This window comes from Anomaloglossus baeobatrachus, chromosome 4 (genome assembly GCF_048569485.1).
Source record: "Anomaloglossus baeobatrachus isolate aAnoBae1 chromosome 4, aAnoBae1.hap1, whole genome shotgun sequence".
Classification (NCBI taxonomy): Eukaryota; Metazoa; Chordata; class Amphibia; order Anura; family Aromobatidae; genus Anomaloglossus; species Anomaloglossus baeobatrachus.
The window spans coordinates 668,996,945-669,012,874 of NC_134356.1; the positions used below are offsets into that span (position 1 = coordinate 668,996,945).

Consider the following 15,930-nt stretch of genomic DNA (forward strand, 5'->3'; position numbering starts at 1 on the left):
GCGGCAGCTCCGCACGGTGGTCGGGCGGCAGCTCCGCACGGTGGTCGGGCGGCAGCTCCGCACGGTGGTCGGGCGGCAGCTCCGCACGGTGGTCGGGCGGCAGCTCCGCACGGTGGTCGGGCGGCAGCGAGTTCATTGTAGATTGTAGGCATTTCGGAACAGGTGCGTTTTCAGGTTCCGTTTGAAGTTTGCAAGGGTAGGGGATAGTCTGACGTGTTGAGGCAGCGAGTTCCAGGAGACTGGGGATGCTCGGGAGAAGTCTTGGAGTCGGTTGTGTGAGGAGCGAATGAGAGAGGAGGAGAGGAGGAGATCTTGGGAGGACCGGAGGTGACGTGTTGGAGTGTAGTGGGAGAGTAGTTCGGAGATGTACGGAGGGGAAAGATTATGCACAGCTTTGTAGGTCAGTGTTAGAAGTTTGAATTGGATACGGTGGAAGATTGGAAGCCAGTGGAGGGACATGCAGAGAGGAGAAGCGGGGTGGTATTGAGGAGAGAGGTGGATCAGTCGGGCAGCAGAGTTAAGGATGGACTGGAGAGGGGCAAGCGTGTTGGCAGGGAGGCCACAGAGGAGGATGTTACAGTAGTCGAGGCGGGAGATTATGAGGGCATGCACTAGCATTTTAGTTGATTGCAAATTGAGGAAAGGGCGGATTCTGGAAATATTTTTGAGTTGAAGACGGCAGGAGGTGGTGAGGGATTGGATGTGTGGTATGAAGGATAAGGCAGAGTCAAAGGTCACTCCGAGGCAGCGAACTTTGGGTACTGGCGAGAGCGTGGTGTTATTTATTGTAATAGATAGATTAGGTGGAGAGTGTAGGTGAGACGGAGGAAAGATGATTAGTTCAGTTTTGGCCACATTGAGCTTTAGGAAGCGAGAGGAGAAGAAGGAGGATATAGCAGATAGACATTTCGGGATTTTGGACAGCAGAGATGTGGCATCTGGGCCAGAGAGGTAGATCTGGGTGTCGTCGGCATATAGGTGGTATTGGAAGCCATGGGACTTTATGAGTTGTCCCAGGCCAAATGTGTAGATAGAGAAAAGTAGGGGTCCTAGGACAGAGCCTTGAGGGACGCCAACAGAGAGATGGTGGGATGAAGAGGTTGTGTGGGAGTGGGAGACACTAAAAGTGCGATTTGAGAGGTATGAAGAGATCCAAGAGAGGGCGAGGTCTCTGACACCAAGGGAAGAGAGGGTCTGTAATAGGAGGGAGTGGTCAACGGTATCGAAGGCTGAGGACAGGTCTAGGAGTAGGAGTATAGAGAAGTGCTTGTTCGCTTTGGCAGTAAGCAAGTCATTTGTGATTTTAGTCAGGGCAGTTTCGGTGGAGTGATGTGGACGGAAGCCGGACTGTAGGTTGTCAAAGAGAGCGTTAGAGGAGAGGTGGGAGGAAAGTTCAGCATGGACATGCTGTTCCAGGAGTTTTGAGGCAAGTGGGAGTAGTGATATGGGGCGGTAGCTGGTAGTAGAGGTTGGATCGAGGGAAGGTTTCTTTAGGATAGGTGTGACTGTTGCATGTTTAAAGGCAGAGGGGAAGGTTCCAGTCGTTAAAGATAGGTTGAAGAGATGGGTTAAGGCTGGAATAAGGATGGTGGTGAGGTTGGGAAGGAGGTGGGATGGCATGGGGTCAAGTGCGCAGGTGGTGAGGTGCGCTTTTGAGAGCAGACGTGCAAGCTCTCCTTCGGTGATGGTGGGGAGGAAGTTTATGGGGGAGGGGCAGTGGTCAGCTACATGAAGGGGTTGTGGTGGCTGAGCAGAGAAGACTTGCCTTATTAGGTCGATTTTTTCTTGGAAATAGGTGGCAAAGTCTTCTGCAGAAATGAGGGAGGTTGGAGGGGGCAGTGGTGGGCGAAGGAGGGAGTTGAAAGTGTTGAATAACTGTTTGGGGTTGTGTGTTAGAGAGGATATGAGGTTTCTGAAGTAATCGTGTTTAGCGGAGGTGAGGACTGAACGAAATGTGTGAATTGCATTTTTGAATGTGGTGAAGTCTTCCTGGGAGTGCGTTTTCTTCCACCGCCGCTCTGCAGCCCTAGACCTTTGCCTAAGTTTTTTAGTGAGGCTGTTGTGCCAGGGCTGTCTATTGATTCGTCTCACTCTGCCATGCACAAGGGGAGCGACTGAATCAATGGCTGATGTGAGGGTGGTGTTGTAGAAAGTGGTGGCGCTGTCTGTGTCGTGGAGGGACGATATGGAGGACAGTGGGAGGATAGAGTCGGCGAGGGTGTGCATGTTGAGGTGTGCAAGGTTTCTGCGGGGATGTGCTAGGTGCTGGACAGGGGGGGTAGGTGAGGAGGACAGGGCTGAAAAGGTCAGAAGATGGTGGTCAGATAGGGGGAGGGGGGAAGTTGTGAAGTCAGAAAGGGGACAGAGGCGGGTGAAGATGAGGTCTAGTGTGTTTCCATCTTTGTGGGTGGCAGAGGTGGACCACTGAGCTAAGCCAAAAGACGAAGCAAGGGAGAGGAGTTTGGAAGCAGTCACATTCCTCCATGATATCTATTACTGGAGTCCAGGTCTTCTTATTAGGTATCATGTAGCGGCAGGTGGACGTGGCAGCGGTGGGGGGTCCAGGTCTTTATATGAGGTGACATGTTGCGGCAGGAGGCATCGGTGGGGGGTCCAGGTCTTGTTATTAGGTATCATGTTGCGGCAGGAGGCAGCGGTGGAGGGTCCAGGTCTTTATATGAGGTGACATGTTGCGGCAGGAGGTGTGGGGGGGGGGCAGTTTCTTTTTTATTCTTTGTGATCAGATCTTTTGTAGTAAATCAACAAGTCTTAACTGCTTCTTGGATTTTCCTGTTCCTCAACATTTTTCTTCTTTTTTTGTCTCCCTGTGATTGTGGCTCACACAGTATACGGCGTATACTCCCCTAGAGCAGAGTGACACCAGCAGAGGGCGCTCACATGTCAGATACAGGAATATATGCGGTGCTGTGTCAGTGAATGGAGACTTTCTTGTTTGCAGTCACCTTTTCCTGCCCATATAGCTGAGGGTTTGTTACAATGTATCAGTTTAGATGACAGCTCTCAGCCTGAAGTCCAGGACAGGAGAAGACGTGTGCTGTGCTGACTGTTGGATATTTCTAGGTTTTCAAGCTCTCTGCTTGCTGTCAGTGACTGACAACCTCTATAGTCCTTTAACTTCTCACAGCTGAAGGTTTGTTACAATGTATCAGTTTAGGTGACAACTCTCAGCTTGCAGTCCAGGACAGGAGAAGAGGTGTGCTGTGCTGACTTTTAGGGATTTCTAGGTTTTTAAGCTGCTTGCTGTCAGTAACTGACAAGTCTAAAGTCTTCTACTTCTCACAGCTGAGGGTTTGTTACAATGTACTAGTTTGGATGACCGTTCTCAGCTACAGTCCAGGACAGGAGAAGAGGTGTGCTGTGCTGACTTTCAGGGATTTCTAGTATGACAGCTCTCAGCCTGAAGCCCAGGACAGGAGAAGAGGTGTGCTGTGCTGACTTTCAGGGATTTCTAGTATGACAGTGTGGCGCCCCTGACCTGGTCAGGCACCACTGAGTACTGCACCCATGCTGGGGACAGTACAAACAGGTAATCCAGAAGGCTGGCCGAGGTGTGACTACACAGGCGCATAGTGATCAGGTCTCACACATGTACCTATGAGAGGACCCCTGGGGATCCCAGGAGGGGGCAAAGCCTTCACCTCCACTGGAATAGTGGAGGGGGCCAAAAGCCTCCATCTCCTCTCAAGGGGTGTGGTAAGAGAGCCTGGTTGCTAGGTGGCGTAGGCAAGAACAGGAGAGGAGGAGCAGTGAGCCGGTTCAGTGCAGAGTCCAGGGAGCTCCGAGAGGGAGCTGACCCCTACCCCTGGGGCTGTTGCAGTCTGACAGCGTCCGCGCAGTGGCTACCGACGGGGGAGAACGGTCACCTAGGAGTGCTACCCGAAACCCATCTCCAGCTAAAGAGAGAGCACGGAGTGGGAAGTAAGGAGACTGCTAGGGAGAACCAGGCCCAAACGGGCGGCAGATCCCGGAGCGGGGATAGATCCACCTTTCCTTGCTAAACCTGCCGGTGTGGGGCCCTCAAAGCCCACACCACAACACCACAAAAGCCGCAGCCACGTAGCCACAGTTAGGGCCCATAGTTCACAGGAGGCAAGTAGCTGGAGTGATCTGGCCCAGGCGACAAGCAAACGGCAAACGAAGGGGAGAGAGGCTTCAGCAACTTCCCTGGGTGACCCCCATAGGGACTAAAAGTCGGGGTTACCCCAAACCACCAAGGGCTAAGGAAGGCGAGTTGGTAGTCACCATCAGAAGTCAGCCTGAAGGATACCTGGTTCCCGCCTGGTTCATCCCAGCTACGCCCGGGTTACTCACCCTGCCACCTGAAGTGAGTAAAACCCCTGAAAGACATCCTGCGTGTGTGGAGTTATTCTGCGCCTTGTGGTACTACGCACCTACACAGGGCCCTGGGGCTTGCCTCACTCTCAGGAGGCTATTCCAACTAACTGCACTCACCATCAGCCCCAGGCGTCCCTCAACCTGCAGTGGCGGTCCCCACTGACCGCAATTCTGAGAGTGGCGTCACAACAAATAGAAGATTCCCTACCTGTGACGAGATCCAGCTGAGTGGAGTCCCTGAAGGTAATGCACCGACACTACACCTGTGGGGCTTCACATCTGGCGTCACGAACAGGATAAGGACTAGACCTGTTCAGACAGGTGACCATGTGCCTGGGCGGTCCGCTTGGAAAATTGGAAGCGCCGCCATATTGCCACCATGAAAAGCGCGCTGAAAAACAACAGCAGCCCGCGCTGGGAGAAGTTACCGCCCACGAAGAGGTGTGGCTACCCAGAGATCCCCTGCAGAGTTCTGACCTCGCTTGTGAAGAGAGCGGAAGCGTCCAGAGACGGCGGAACGGAAAAGAAGCCAGCAGCTTGTTGCTAGAGAAAATGGCGTCTGAATGCAGAGACCCAGAGCCAGGCTCCGCTGCCTGGTGGTGTCGGGAGCTCGCCGAGTTCTGCGATCAACTGGAGGCCAGGGTCGGAAGGCTGATCAGAGAGGGACGGACGGAGTTTCTGTGGATGACCGCGGCGGTTCAGGCCTATGAGGGGAGAGCCGCGCGCCGAGTGCCAGACCGGGCGGTGACGACTCAGACCCCGATGCTGCCACCGATGGGTGAGTCCAGTGATGCCCCTGCCAGCGCGAGTGCCCCGACCCCTGCTGCCACGCCCGCAGTCCCTGAGGAGGCGTCCGGCGCGGCGACGCTGAAGCAGGCCGCAGCCACGCCAGGTGCAGCCCGCCAAGCTCAGGCCGCCGCAGCGATGCCCTGCTCGGCCCACCAAGACCCGGTCCCTGCAGCAACGCCCAGTCCGGCCCGCAAAGAACCGGCTGCCACCGCGACCCTCATCCACGCCGCAGGTGTGACGCTGACCCAGGCCGCCGCCTTGCTAGGCCCGGCCCGCCGAGACCCCACCGCAGCAGCAACGCTCGTCCGCGCCGCAAGTGAGGTGCTGAACCAGGCCGCAGCCACGCCAGGTGCGGCCCGCCAAGCTCCGATCGCTGCAGCGACGCCCAGCCCAGCCTGCACCGATCCCATCGCGACCGCGACGCCGATCCAGGCCGCCGCCATGCAGGGCGCGGCCCGCCAAGACCAGGCCGCCGCCATGTCAGGCGCGGCCCGCCAAGACCAGGCCGCCGCCATATCGGGCGCGGCCCGCCAAGATAAGATTGCATCACCATTTTCCCCGGCCTGCAAGGCCAGAGCAGACACCGCTCCCCAGTCCAAGGAGGTCCCTGCTAGGAAGCCCACGCTGGGGGAGGACCCTGCATACTGGCAGCTGAAGGCTGACATGGAGGCCAAGTTCCCACAGGAGATGGTGGATCAGTACATGCTCCCTCCGCACACCCCCAAGAGGATTCCGACAACTCCTGCAGCAACCACGCCAAAGAGTTCCCCGTCTGGGTCTGCTGAAGAAAGCCCATCCCCAGCACTGCCACCGAAGGAGTGCTCAGAAGAACTAAGGGGGAGAGGAGGCCAGGAGGCTGAGGAGCTGACCCCGGAGATACCAGCAGTGGATCCATGCCCAGAACCGGAGATGTTGCCCTATTCCCGCTGGGATGAGGAAGACCTAACACCGTCTGCTGAAGAAGATTTGCCTAAAAGCCTCACCTGGGAGCTTGTAAGCTGTACCTCGCAGAATCCAGCCCGCAAGACACGGCGCCGTAGCAGAACCCAGTTTTCCCCTGCACCGCCATCCCCAGAGCAGAGAGAAGTCACGGCCCGAGACCTAGAAGAAAAACGGTTCCTGAGAAGAGCCAAAGCACAGGTCAGAGGACCCCTTTGTAGAGGAGTTGTGGAAGACTTTAACTTGAAGAGCGGATATGGCTTTATAGTGGCACCAGGTATGAAAGAGGGCATTTTTGTCAATAGAAGAGACGTCAGAGCCCATCTGCCCAGAGGACATCCAGGAAGAAACCTGAGGATGGGAGACACAGTGCAATTTACCATGCATCAAGGAGAAAGGGGCTGGTATGCGCTAGATGTAGCACCATGTCCTAAAGAAGAAGAAAGGAAAGACAGCGATAAAGAAAGAAAAGACAAAGGACCTACTGACGAGACTACCACAGATGAAGAAAAAGGTCAAGGAAGCAACAGGTGCCGCAGCCCTACAGGCCCAAGCCCTGGTGAGGAGGAATCTGCATAAAGTTCATGTAAAGTAAAGCAAGTTCCCAGTTTGAAAAAGTTTGTTTTGCAACGTTTTACAAGTTTAAGAATGTGCCCACATAAACTCATGTGAGAAATGAACCTTAAGGCTATGAACTGGCTATAGCCACAAACTCTCGCAGTGTAAATAGTTACACCAGAGGGCACCACCGCCACCAGAGTCAGCCTGTTTAGGGGCTTGGCTCGTCTGCAACCAGGGGGCACGTCCGTATATAGGGCCTTGGCTTACCTGCAACCAGAGAGCATGCCTGTTTATGGGGCCTGGCTCTCCACCACAAAGAGGGTACCTGGTCAGCACCAACTGTGAAGGCCGCCTCTGGATCCTGCCAGAAGTGGCTGAAGGCGCGGATCCACCAGGCCAGGTATACCCTGAAGACCACCAGACCATGAAAGCCGCCTCTACATCCTGCCAGAAGTGGCTGAAGGCGCGGCCAACGTGAGAGGGTTTGGTTGGGTTAACGGACTTGTGGGTGGAGGGTGGTGATGTATGGTACCTGGTGGTTTTAAAAATGTTTTACATGTTTTAATGTTTTATGCATTTTAAAATGTTGTCTTGCAGCCCGAGGACGTGCTGGTGATAACTAAGGGGGAATGTGGCGCCCCTGACCTGGTCAGGCACCACTGAGTACTGCACCCATGCTGGGGACAGTACAAACAGGTAATCCAGAAGGCTGACCGAGGTGTGACTACACAGGCGCATAGTGATCAGGTCTCACACATGTACCTATGAGAGGACCCCTGGGGATCCCAGGAGGGGGAAAAGCCTTCACCTCCACTGGAATAGTGGAGGGGGCCAAAAGCCTCCATCTCCTCTCAAGGGGTGTGGTAAGAGAGCCTGGTTGCTAGGTGGCGTAGGCAAGAACAGGAGAGGAGGAGCAGTGAGCCGGTTCAGTGCAGAGTCCAGGGAGCTCCGAGAGGGAGCTGACCCCTACCCCTGGGGCTGTTGCAGTCTGACAGCGTCCGCGCAGTGGCTACCGACGGGGGAGAACGGTCACCTAGGAGTGCTACCCGAAACCCATCTCCAGCTACAGAGAGAGCACAGAGTGGGAAGTAAGGAGACTGCTAGGGAGAACCAGGCCCAAACGGGCGGCAGATCCCGGAGCGGGGATAGATCCACCTTTCCTTGCTAAACCTGCCGGTGTGGGGCCCTCAAAGCCCACACCACAACACCACAAAAGCCGCAGCCACGTAGCCACAGTTAGGGCCCATAGTTCACAGGAGGCAAGCAGCTGGAGTGATCTGGCCCAGGCAACAAGCAAACGGCAAACGAAGGGGAGAGAGGCTTCAGCAACTTCCCTGGGTGACCCCCATAGGGACTAAAAGTCGGGGTTACCCCAAACCACCAAGGGCTAAGGAAGGCGAGTTGGTAGTCACCATCAGAAGTCAGCCTGAAGGATACCTGGTTCCCGCCTGGTTCATCCCAGCTACGCCCGGGTTACTCACCCTGCCACCTGAAGTGAGTAAAACCCCTGAAAGACATCCTGCGTGTGTGGAGTTATTCTGCGCCTTGTGGTTCTACACATCTACACAGGGCCCTGGGGCTTGCCTCACTCTCAGGAGGCTATCCCAACTGACTGCACACACCATCAGCCCCAGGCGACCCTCAACCTGCAGTGGCGGTCCCCACTGACCGCAATTCTGAGAGTGGCGTCACGACAAATAGAAGATTCCCTACCTGTGACGAGATCCAGCTGAGTGGAGTCCCTGAAGGTAATGCACCGACACAGCATCTGTGGGGCTTCACAACAGCTCTCAGCCTGAAGCCCAGGACAGGAGAAGAGGTGTGCTGTGCTTACTTTCAGGTATTTCTAGTATGACAACTCTCAGCCTGAAGCCCAGGACAGGAGAAGAGGTGTGCTGTGCTTACTTTCAGGGATTTCTAGTTTTTTCAAGCTCACTGCTTGCGGTCAGTGACTGACAACGTCTAAAGTCCTTTTACTTCTCACAGCTGAGGGTTTGTTACAATGTATCAGTTTAGATGACAGCTCTCAGCCTGAAGTCCAGGACAGGAGAGGAGGTGTGCTGTGCTGACTTTTAGGAATTCCTAGGTTTTCAAGCTCTCTGCTTGCTGTCAGTCACTGAGAACGTCTATAGTCCTTCTACTTCTCACAGCTGAGGGTTTGTTACATCTGGTTTAGACTGACACATTGTAACAAACCCTCAGAGCTGGGGGGATATTTGTGCAGGCGATGAAGGGCGTCATTAATAGAGCAAAGTGTGGATGAAAATGTAACAAAACCTCAGATATCAGGAGTAGAAGGTCTGCCCAGGCTTTACCAGAATCTACTGACAGCAAGCAGAGGTATAAGGGAGTGAGAAATAAGATAGAAAGTCAGAGATAATGAGGGATTTTAAGTTAAAATGCCCTGTCAGTCTTCATATAATAACATTGGTGGAAAGATGGCTGCTTGCTGTCAGTGAATGGTAGTATCTAAATTAGTCACCGGATCTCCGGGATTTCACATTCATCAGCGGGAAAATCCGGAGCAAAAGGAAAGTGAAAGCTGGAGATCAGCCGGGAGGAGAGAGGAGGGGAGAGCAGACGGACGGGGACGGACGGGGCGGACCCGAGCACGAGGAGACGGCCGCACTCCTGACTGTCACCGGAGCCTCATCTCCCGGGCTCCTCCGCCGCAGACACCTCCGACATGCGGGCTCCGGGGTATGTCACCTGCTGCCTCCTGATCCTGGAGCTGATCCCGCAGCCAGGTACGTGCCTCACCCCGGACACGGCCCACAGGGAGCGACAGCACAGCTATGGGAACGGTGTACTGGGAAACCAGCAATACAAACCACCCGAGCTCTGCTACATCTGACGGTCTCAGCTCTGCTACATCTGACGGTCTCAGCTCTGCTACATCTGACAACCTGAGCTCTGCTACATCTGACAACCTGAGCTCTGCTACATCTGACAACCTGAGCTCTGCTACATCTGACAACCTGAGCTCTGCTACATCTGACACCCTGAGCTCTGCTACATCTGACACCCTGAGCTCTGCTACATCTGACAACCTGAGCTCTGCCACATCTGACACCCTGAGCTCTGCCACATCTGACACCCTGAGCTCTGCCACATCTGACACCCTGAGCTCTGCTACATCTGACAACCTGAGCTCTGCTACATCTGACACCCTGAGCTCTGCTACATCTGACAACCTGAGCTCTGCTACATCTGACAACCTGAGCTCTGCTACATCTGACAACCTGAGCTCTGCTACATCTGACGGTCTCAGCTCTGCTACATCTGACACCCTGAGCTCTGCTACATCTGACAACCTGAGCTCTGCTACATCTGATAATCTCAGCTCTGCTACATCTGTCACCCTGAGCTCTGCCACATCTGACACCCTGATCTCTGCTACATCTGACACCCTGAGCTCTGCTACATCTGACGGTCTCAGCTCTACTACATCTGACACCCTGAGCTCTGCTACATCTGACACCCTGAGCTCTGCTACATCTGACGGTCTCAGCTCTACTACATCTGACACGGTCTCAGCTCTGCTACATCTGACAACCTGAGCTCTGCTACATCTGACACCCTGAGCTCTGCTACATCTGACGGTCTCAGCTCTGCTACATCTGATAATCTCAGCTCTGCTACATCTGACGGTCTCAGCTCTGCTACATCTGATAATCTCAGCTCTGCTACATCTGATAATCTCAGCTCTGCTACATCTGACGGTCTCAGCTCTGCTACATCTGACGGTCTCAGCTCTGCTACATCTGACGGTCTCAGCTCTACTACATCTGACGGTCTCAGCTCTACTACATCTGACGGTCTCAGCTCTACTACATCTGACGGTCTCAGCTCTGCTACATCTGACGGTCTCAGCTCTGCTACATCTGACAATTTCAGCTCTGCTACATCTGACGGTCTCAGCTCTACTACATCTGACGGTCTCAGCTCTGCTACATCTGACGGTCTCCGCTCTGCTACATCTGACGGTCTCCGCTCTGCTACATCTGACGGTCTCAGCTCTGCTACATCTGACGGTCTCAGCTCTGCTACATCTGACGGTCTCAGCTCTGCTACATCTGACGGTCTCAGCTCTACTACATCTGACGGTCTCAGCTCTGCTACATCTGACGGTCTCAGCTCTGCTACATCTGACGGTCTCAGCTCTGCTACATCTGACGGTCTCCGCTCTGCTACATCTGATAATCTCAGCTCTGCTACATCTGACGGTCTCAGCTCTACTACATCTGACGGTCTCAGCTCTACTACATCTGACGGTCTCAGCTCTGCTACATCTGACTGTCTCAGCTCTGCTACATCTGACAATCTCAGCTCTGCTACATCTGACGGTCTCAGCTCTGCTACATCTGACGGTCTCCGCTCTGCTACATCTGACGGTCTCCGCTCTGCTACATCTGACGGTCTCAGCACTGCTACATCTGACGGTCTCAGCTCTGCTACATCTGACGGTCTCAGCACTGCTACATCTGACGGTCTCAGCTCTGCTACATCTGACGGTCTCAGCTCTGCTACATCTGACGGTCTCAGCTCTGCTACATCTGATAATCTCAGCTCTGCTACATCTGACGGTCTCAGCTCTGCTACTTCTGACGGTCTCAGCTCTGCTACATCTGACGGTCTCAGCACTGCTACATCTGACGGTCTCAGCTCTGCTACATCTGACGGTCTCCGCTCTGCTACATCTGACGGTCTCAGCACTGCTACATCTGACGGTCTCAGCACTGCTACATCTGACGGTCTCCGCTCTGCTACATCTGACGGTCTCAGCTCTGCTACATCTGACGGTCTCAGCTCTGCTACCTCTGACGGTCTCAGCTCTGCTACATCCTCAGCTCTGCTACATCTGCACCTTTATCTACAGAAGTGTCCTTGCTGTCCTCTCACCTGCTTATCTCCCGCTTGCTGTCAGTGAATGGAGGGGTCTGAGCTCGTCCACTCTTCATTACACGAGTCCTCTCCGGTGATCACCCCATCCTAATCACCCTTCAGCCTCTGGGTCTATAAGAAATGCCTCCAGTCACTGACAGGCAGCAGAGATGGCGGCTGCAGGGAGTCTGGCTGTTGGCTGGATCTTGGGGCATTTGGGACTTGTAGTTCTCCTGGTTGTGTAAATGATAGCAGCATTATATATAGACAATGAGGCGGCACTATGTGTGTACAATAGAAAACTGACGTGTTATGTGGCCGCCATGATGACATGGTAAATACTGTATGACGCCATTTATAACGCCGTGTATGGGGGGGGGATGTGTGGGCCGTGTATGGGGGGGATGTGTGGGCCGTGTATGGGGGGGATGTGTGGGCCGTGTATGGGGGGGATGTGTGGGCCGTGTATGAGGGGGATGTGTGGGCTCTGTATGGGGGGGGATATGTGGGCTCTGTATGGGGGGGATGTGTGGGCCGTGTATGAGGGGGATATGTGGGCTCTGAATGGGGTGGGATGTGTGGGCTGTGTATGGGGGTATGTGTGGGCTCTGTATGGGGGGGATGTGTGGGCTGTGTATGGGGGGGATGTGTGGGCTGTGTATGGGGGATGTGTGGGCTCTGTATGGGGGGGATGTGTGGGCTGTGTATGGGGGGGATGTGTGGGCTGTGTATGGGGGGGATGTGTGGGCTGTGTATGGGGGGATGTGTGGGCTCTGTATGGGGGGGATGTGTGGGCTGTGTATGGGGGGATGTGTGGGCTCTGTATGGGGGGGATGTGTGGGCTCTGTATGGGGGGGATGTGTGGGCTCTGTATGGGGGGGGATGTGTGGGCTCTGTATGGGGGGGATGTGTGGGCTCTGTATGGGGGGGATGTGTGGGCTGTGTATGGGGGGATGTGTGGGCTGTGTATGGGGGGGATGTGTGGGCTCTGTATGGGGGGGGAATATGTGGGCTCTGTATGGGGGGGGATGTGTGGGCTGTGTATGGGGGGGATATGTGGGCTCTGTATGGGGGGGATGTGTGGGCTCTGTATGGGGGGGATATGTGGGCTCTGTATGGGGGGGATGTGTGGGCTGTGTATGGAGGGATGTGTGGGCCGTGTATGGGGGGGATGTGTGGGCCGTGTATGGGGGGGATGTGTGGGCCGTGTATGGGGGGGATGTGTGGGCCGTGTATGGGGGGGATGTGTGGGCCGTGTATGGGGGGGATGTGTGGGCCGTGTATGGGGGGGATGTGTGGGCTGTGTATGGGGGGATGTGTGGGCTCTGTATGGGGGGGATGTGTGGGCTCTGTATGGGGGGGATGTGTGGGCTCTGTATGGGGGGGATGTGTGGGCTCTGTATTGGGGGGATGTGTGGACTCTGTATGGGGGGGGGATGTGTGGGCACTGTATGGGGGGGATGTGTGGGCTCTGTATGGGGGGGATGTGTGGTCTCTGTATGGGGGGGGGATATGCGGGCTCTGTATGGGGGGGATGTGTGGGCCGTGTATGGGAGGGATGTGTGGGCTGTGTATGGGGGGGATGTGTGGGCTCTGTATGGGGGGATGTGTGGGCTGTGTATGGGGGGGATGTGTGGGCTCTGTATGGGGGGGATGTGTGGGCTGTGTATGGGGGGGATGTGTGGGCCGTGTATGGGGGGGATGTGTGGGCCGTGTATGGGGGGGATGTGTGGGCCGTGTATGGGGGGGGATGTGTGGGCCGTGTATGGGGGGGGATGTGTGGGCCGTGTATGGGGGGGATGTGTGGGCCGTGTATGGGGGGGATGTGTGGGCTGTGTATTTTGGGCATGTACGAGCCCCCGTCTGCCCCTTATCCTGTATGATTAGGGGGATATTGTGTATCTGCGGCTCCTGCTGGGAGTTGTGGTCCCTTCGCTGTGTAATAGCCTGTATTCAGCAGGACGCGGCCGTCCATCCAGGATTACACCAGTGATGTCTTCTGCTTCCCTGGAGATCAGATGCTCCGCTCCTGAAATCCTCTGTGCTGCTGCAGACCCTCACTCCTAGTCTGCAGTTCTCCTGTCCCCCTCCAGTCATCACACTGCCCCATCACATACACCTCTATCTTTATAACCTCCATGGGTGGACAGGTCACTGCTCTCCTGAAATCCTTTGTGCTGCTGAGCCCAGCTTCAGTCAGAACCGACCCTCCATCTGCTCTCTACTTGTCATTGCTCCTACAGCAGCCTTGTCCTCACCACCATTACCTCATGTGTGGTGACATCGCTGCCCACCACCCGGTCTGCCCACTCTGCTCCTGAAATCCTCTGTGCTGCTGGTTCCATTCTCTCTCAGTACACGAGTGCTCTGTATTGTCAGTGATAATATGGGATTCTGCCTGTACATGGAGGGGGCACTGCTCTGTGCGTCTTGTGTCTGAAACTACACAAAAATGGAGCATCCCTTTAAATACTATGTTGTCATGGCAGCGCTTGGCATCAGTAACCTGGCTGCTGTGGATTCTCCCGGCAACAGATGATGCTGCTGAGGCTTCGGCTCTTCTGATTGGTTGTGATAATTCCCCTTAGTGACTGCCCGGAGGCTGACAGTGATTGTGTTTAGGACGCAGGAGGACGGCGGCCATAGTGGCAATGGTCCTCAGCTCAGTGATAGAGATCATGTACCCAACACTGGACAGTATCACACAAAAAAGGCTTAGATACACCAATATATCACTCCAAATAGGCTTAGGTACTGGACTGTGGCGCTGTATGGCACGGATACAGTGTTAAAGTGAGTACACCCCTCACATTTTTGTACATATTTTATCAACACACAGCCATTAATGTCTAAACCACTGGCAAGAAAAGTGAGTACACCCCTAAGTGAAAATAGCCAAATTGTACCCGATTAGTTATTCCCCCGTGTCCTGTGACTCATTAGTGTTACAAGGCCTCAGGTGTGACTGAAGGAGCAGGGGTGTTACATTCGGTGTTATCCCTCACACACTCTCTCATACTGGTCACTGGCTCCTCATGGTAAAGAAACTAGTGACCTCCAGGCACAAATAGTCGAGGCCACACTAAATATTCTCACCAAGGGCACAATTCAGGTGGTATGTGTGCTGCGTGTGGCAGTACTTTCCCTTCCTGTAGGGGGCGCTGCAGTGAGACGGAGGCTTTCTTCTGGTTCCCCTTTCCAAGGGGTGTGCTCCATCCAGCACGTGAGCATGCAGGTGTGGCGCCCTGGACTAGCCAGGTCGTCACAGGGACTACAACACAACACCCCCACCCCGAGACAGGCACATCAGCCAGACACAAATCCTTGTTGCCCCCCTCCAGGGGCTGATGTCCACACCAGGTGCGGTGGAGCCAGGCGGTTGGCCCCACCCACTGAGGAGTTCACAGTCCTGGAGGCGGGAAAAGGAAGTGAGTGCAGTTAGGGAAGTGAAAGTGAGAGGAGTGAAGTAATAGTGGAGGAGTAAACTGACTGTGTCCGGGTACGTGGCCCAGGCACCGAGAGCAAGGTTGGCAGACTGTGGTGGCCGTCTGCAGGAGAGGCAGATCAACGCGGAACCGTAGGACCGGGGACGGGCGGTGGCCCGCCGGTACCGAACCGGGGAGCGAAGTGAAGCCAGCACAAACCGGCAGGGCCTGCGGACCCCGACCAGGCTTGAAGTCGCAGTTAAACAGGTCAAATCCGTTAGTGACCGGAACCCCAGGGGTTTCCAAACAGCCAAGACCCGATTGAAGGCAACCGTCCAACCAACAAAAGGAAATACAGCTACCGCCACAGCTAGAGTTCCCAGGGCCAGAGCCTGCGGGCAAAAGGGCTCCTCCAGCACATATCCACGCTGGGGAGCGGGTTACCGGTGGGAAGCCATCGGGACCGAAGATACACAAAGGTGCAGGGAAAGGCAGCCACCACTAACCGTCCGGGAGAAACCACAGCAGCCGGCTGCGGGACCCGTCCATCCAGCCGTTTGTTTTACCAGAGACTTTGCATCCATTTGTGGCTGAGTGAGTACACCCGTGCCGTCCGGCACCACGCTGCCCCCGCGACCCTGCACCTCGCCAACCCTGCCTCCCCCGACACCTCACCGGGCCCCGGGACCACCAACCCCTACCCACGGAGGGGGAAAACAACATCCCAGCTGCTCCCTACCATTGCTCCCGGGATCCCCGTCAACAGCAGCAGTGGTGCCCAACCTCACCACAAACCGTGGGTGGCGTCACGGACCAAATCCCCCAAACCACACTACCCCCCTTTCACTCACGGGCGAGGAGCGCCGCTCGAGTCCCCGGATCCGGCCCACCGCTCGAGCCACCGTGCAGCAGCGGCAGCGCCCTCCCCACCCGCGACACAGAGAGGCAAAACAGGGAGAGTTTATTGAACCCCCGG

General features: G+C 55.4%; 1 protein-coding gene across 1 annotated transcript in view; it reads left to right on the forward strand.

The window, feature by feature from the left end:
- Positions 1-9,254: 9,254 nt before the first annotated feature.
- Positions 9,255-15,930, forward strand: part of LOC142304357 (uncharacterized) — a 35,192-nt gene continuing 28,516 nt past the window's right edge. Inside the window, exon 1 of the mRNA XM_075346661.1 lies at positions 9,255-9,392. Coding sequence (XP_075202776.1) covers positions 9,332-9,392 — 61 coding nt within the window. The 5' untranslated portion in view covers positions 9,255-9,331. The remainder of the gene's footprint in view (positions 9,393-15,930) is intronic.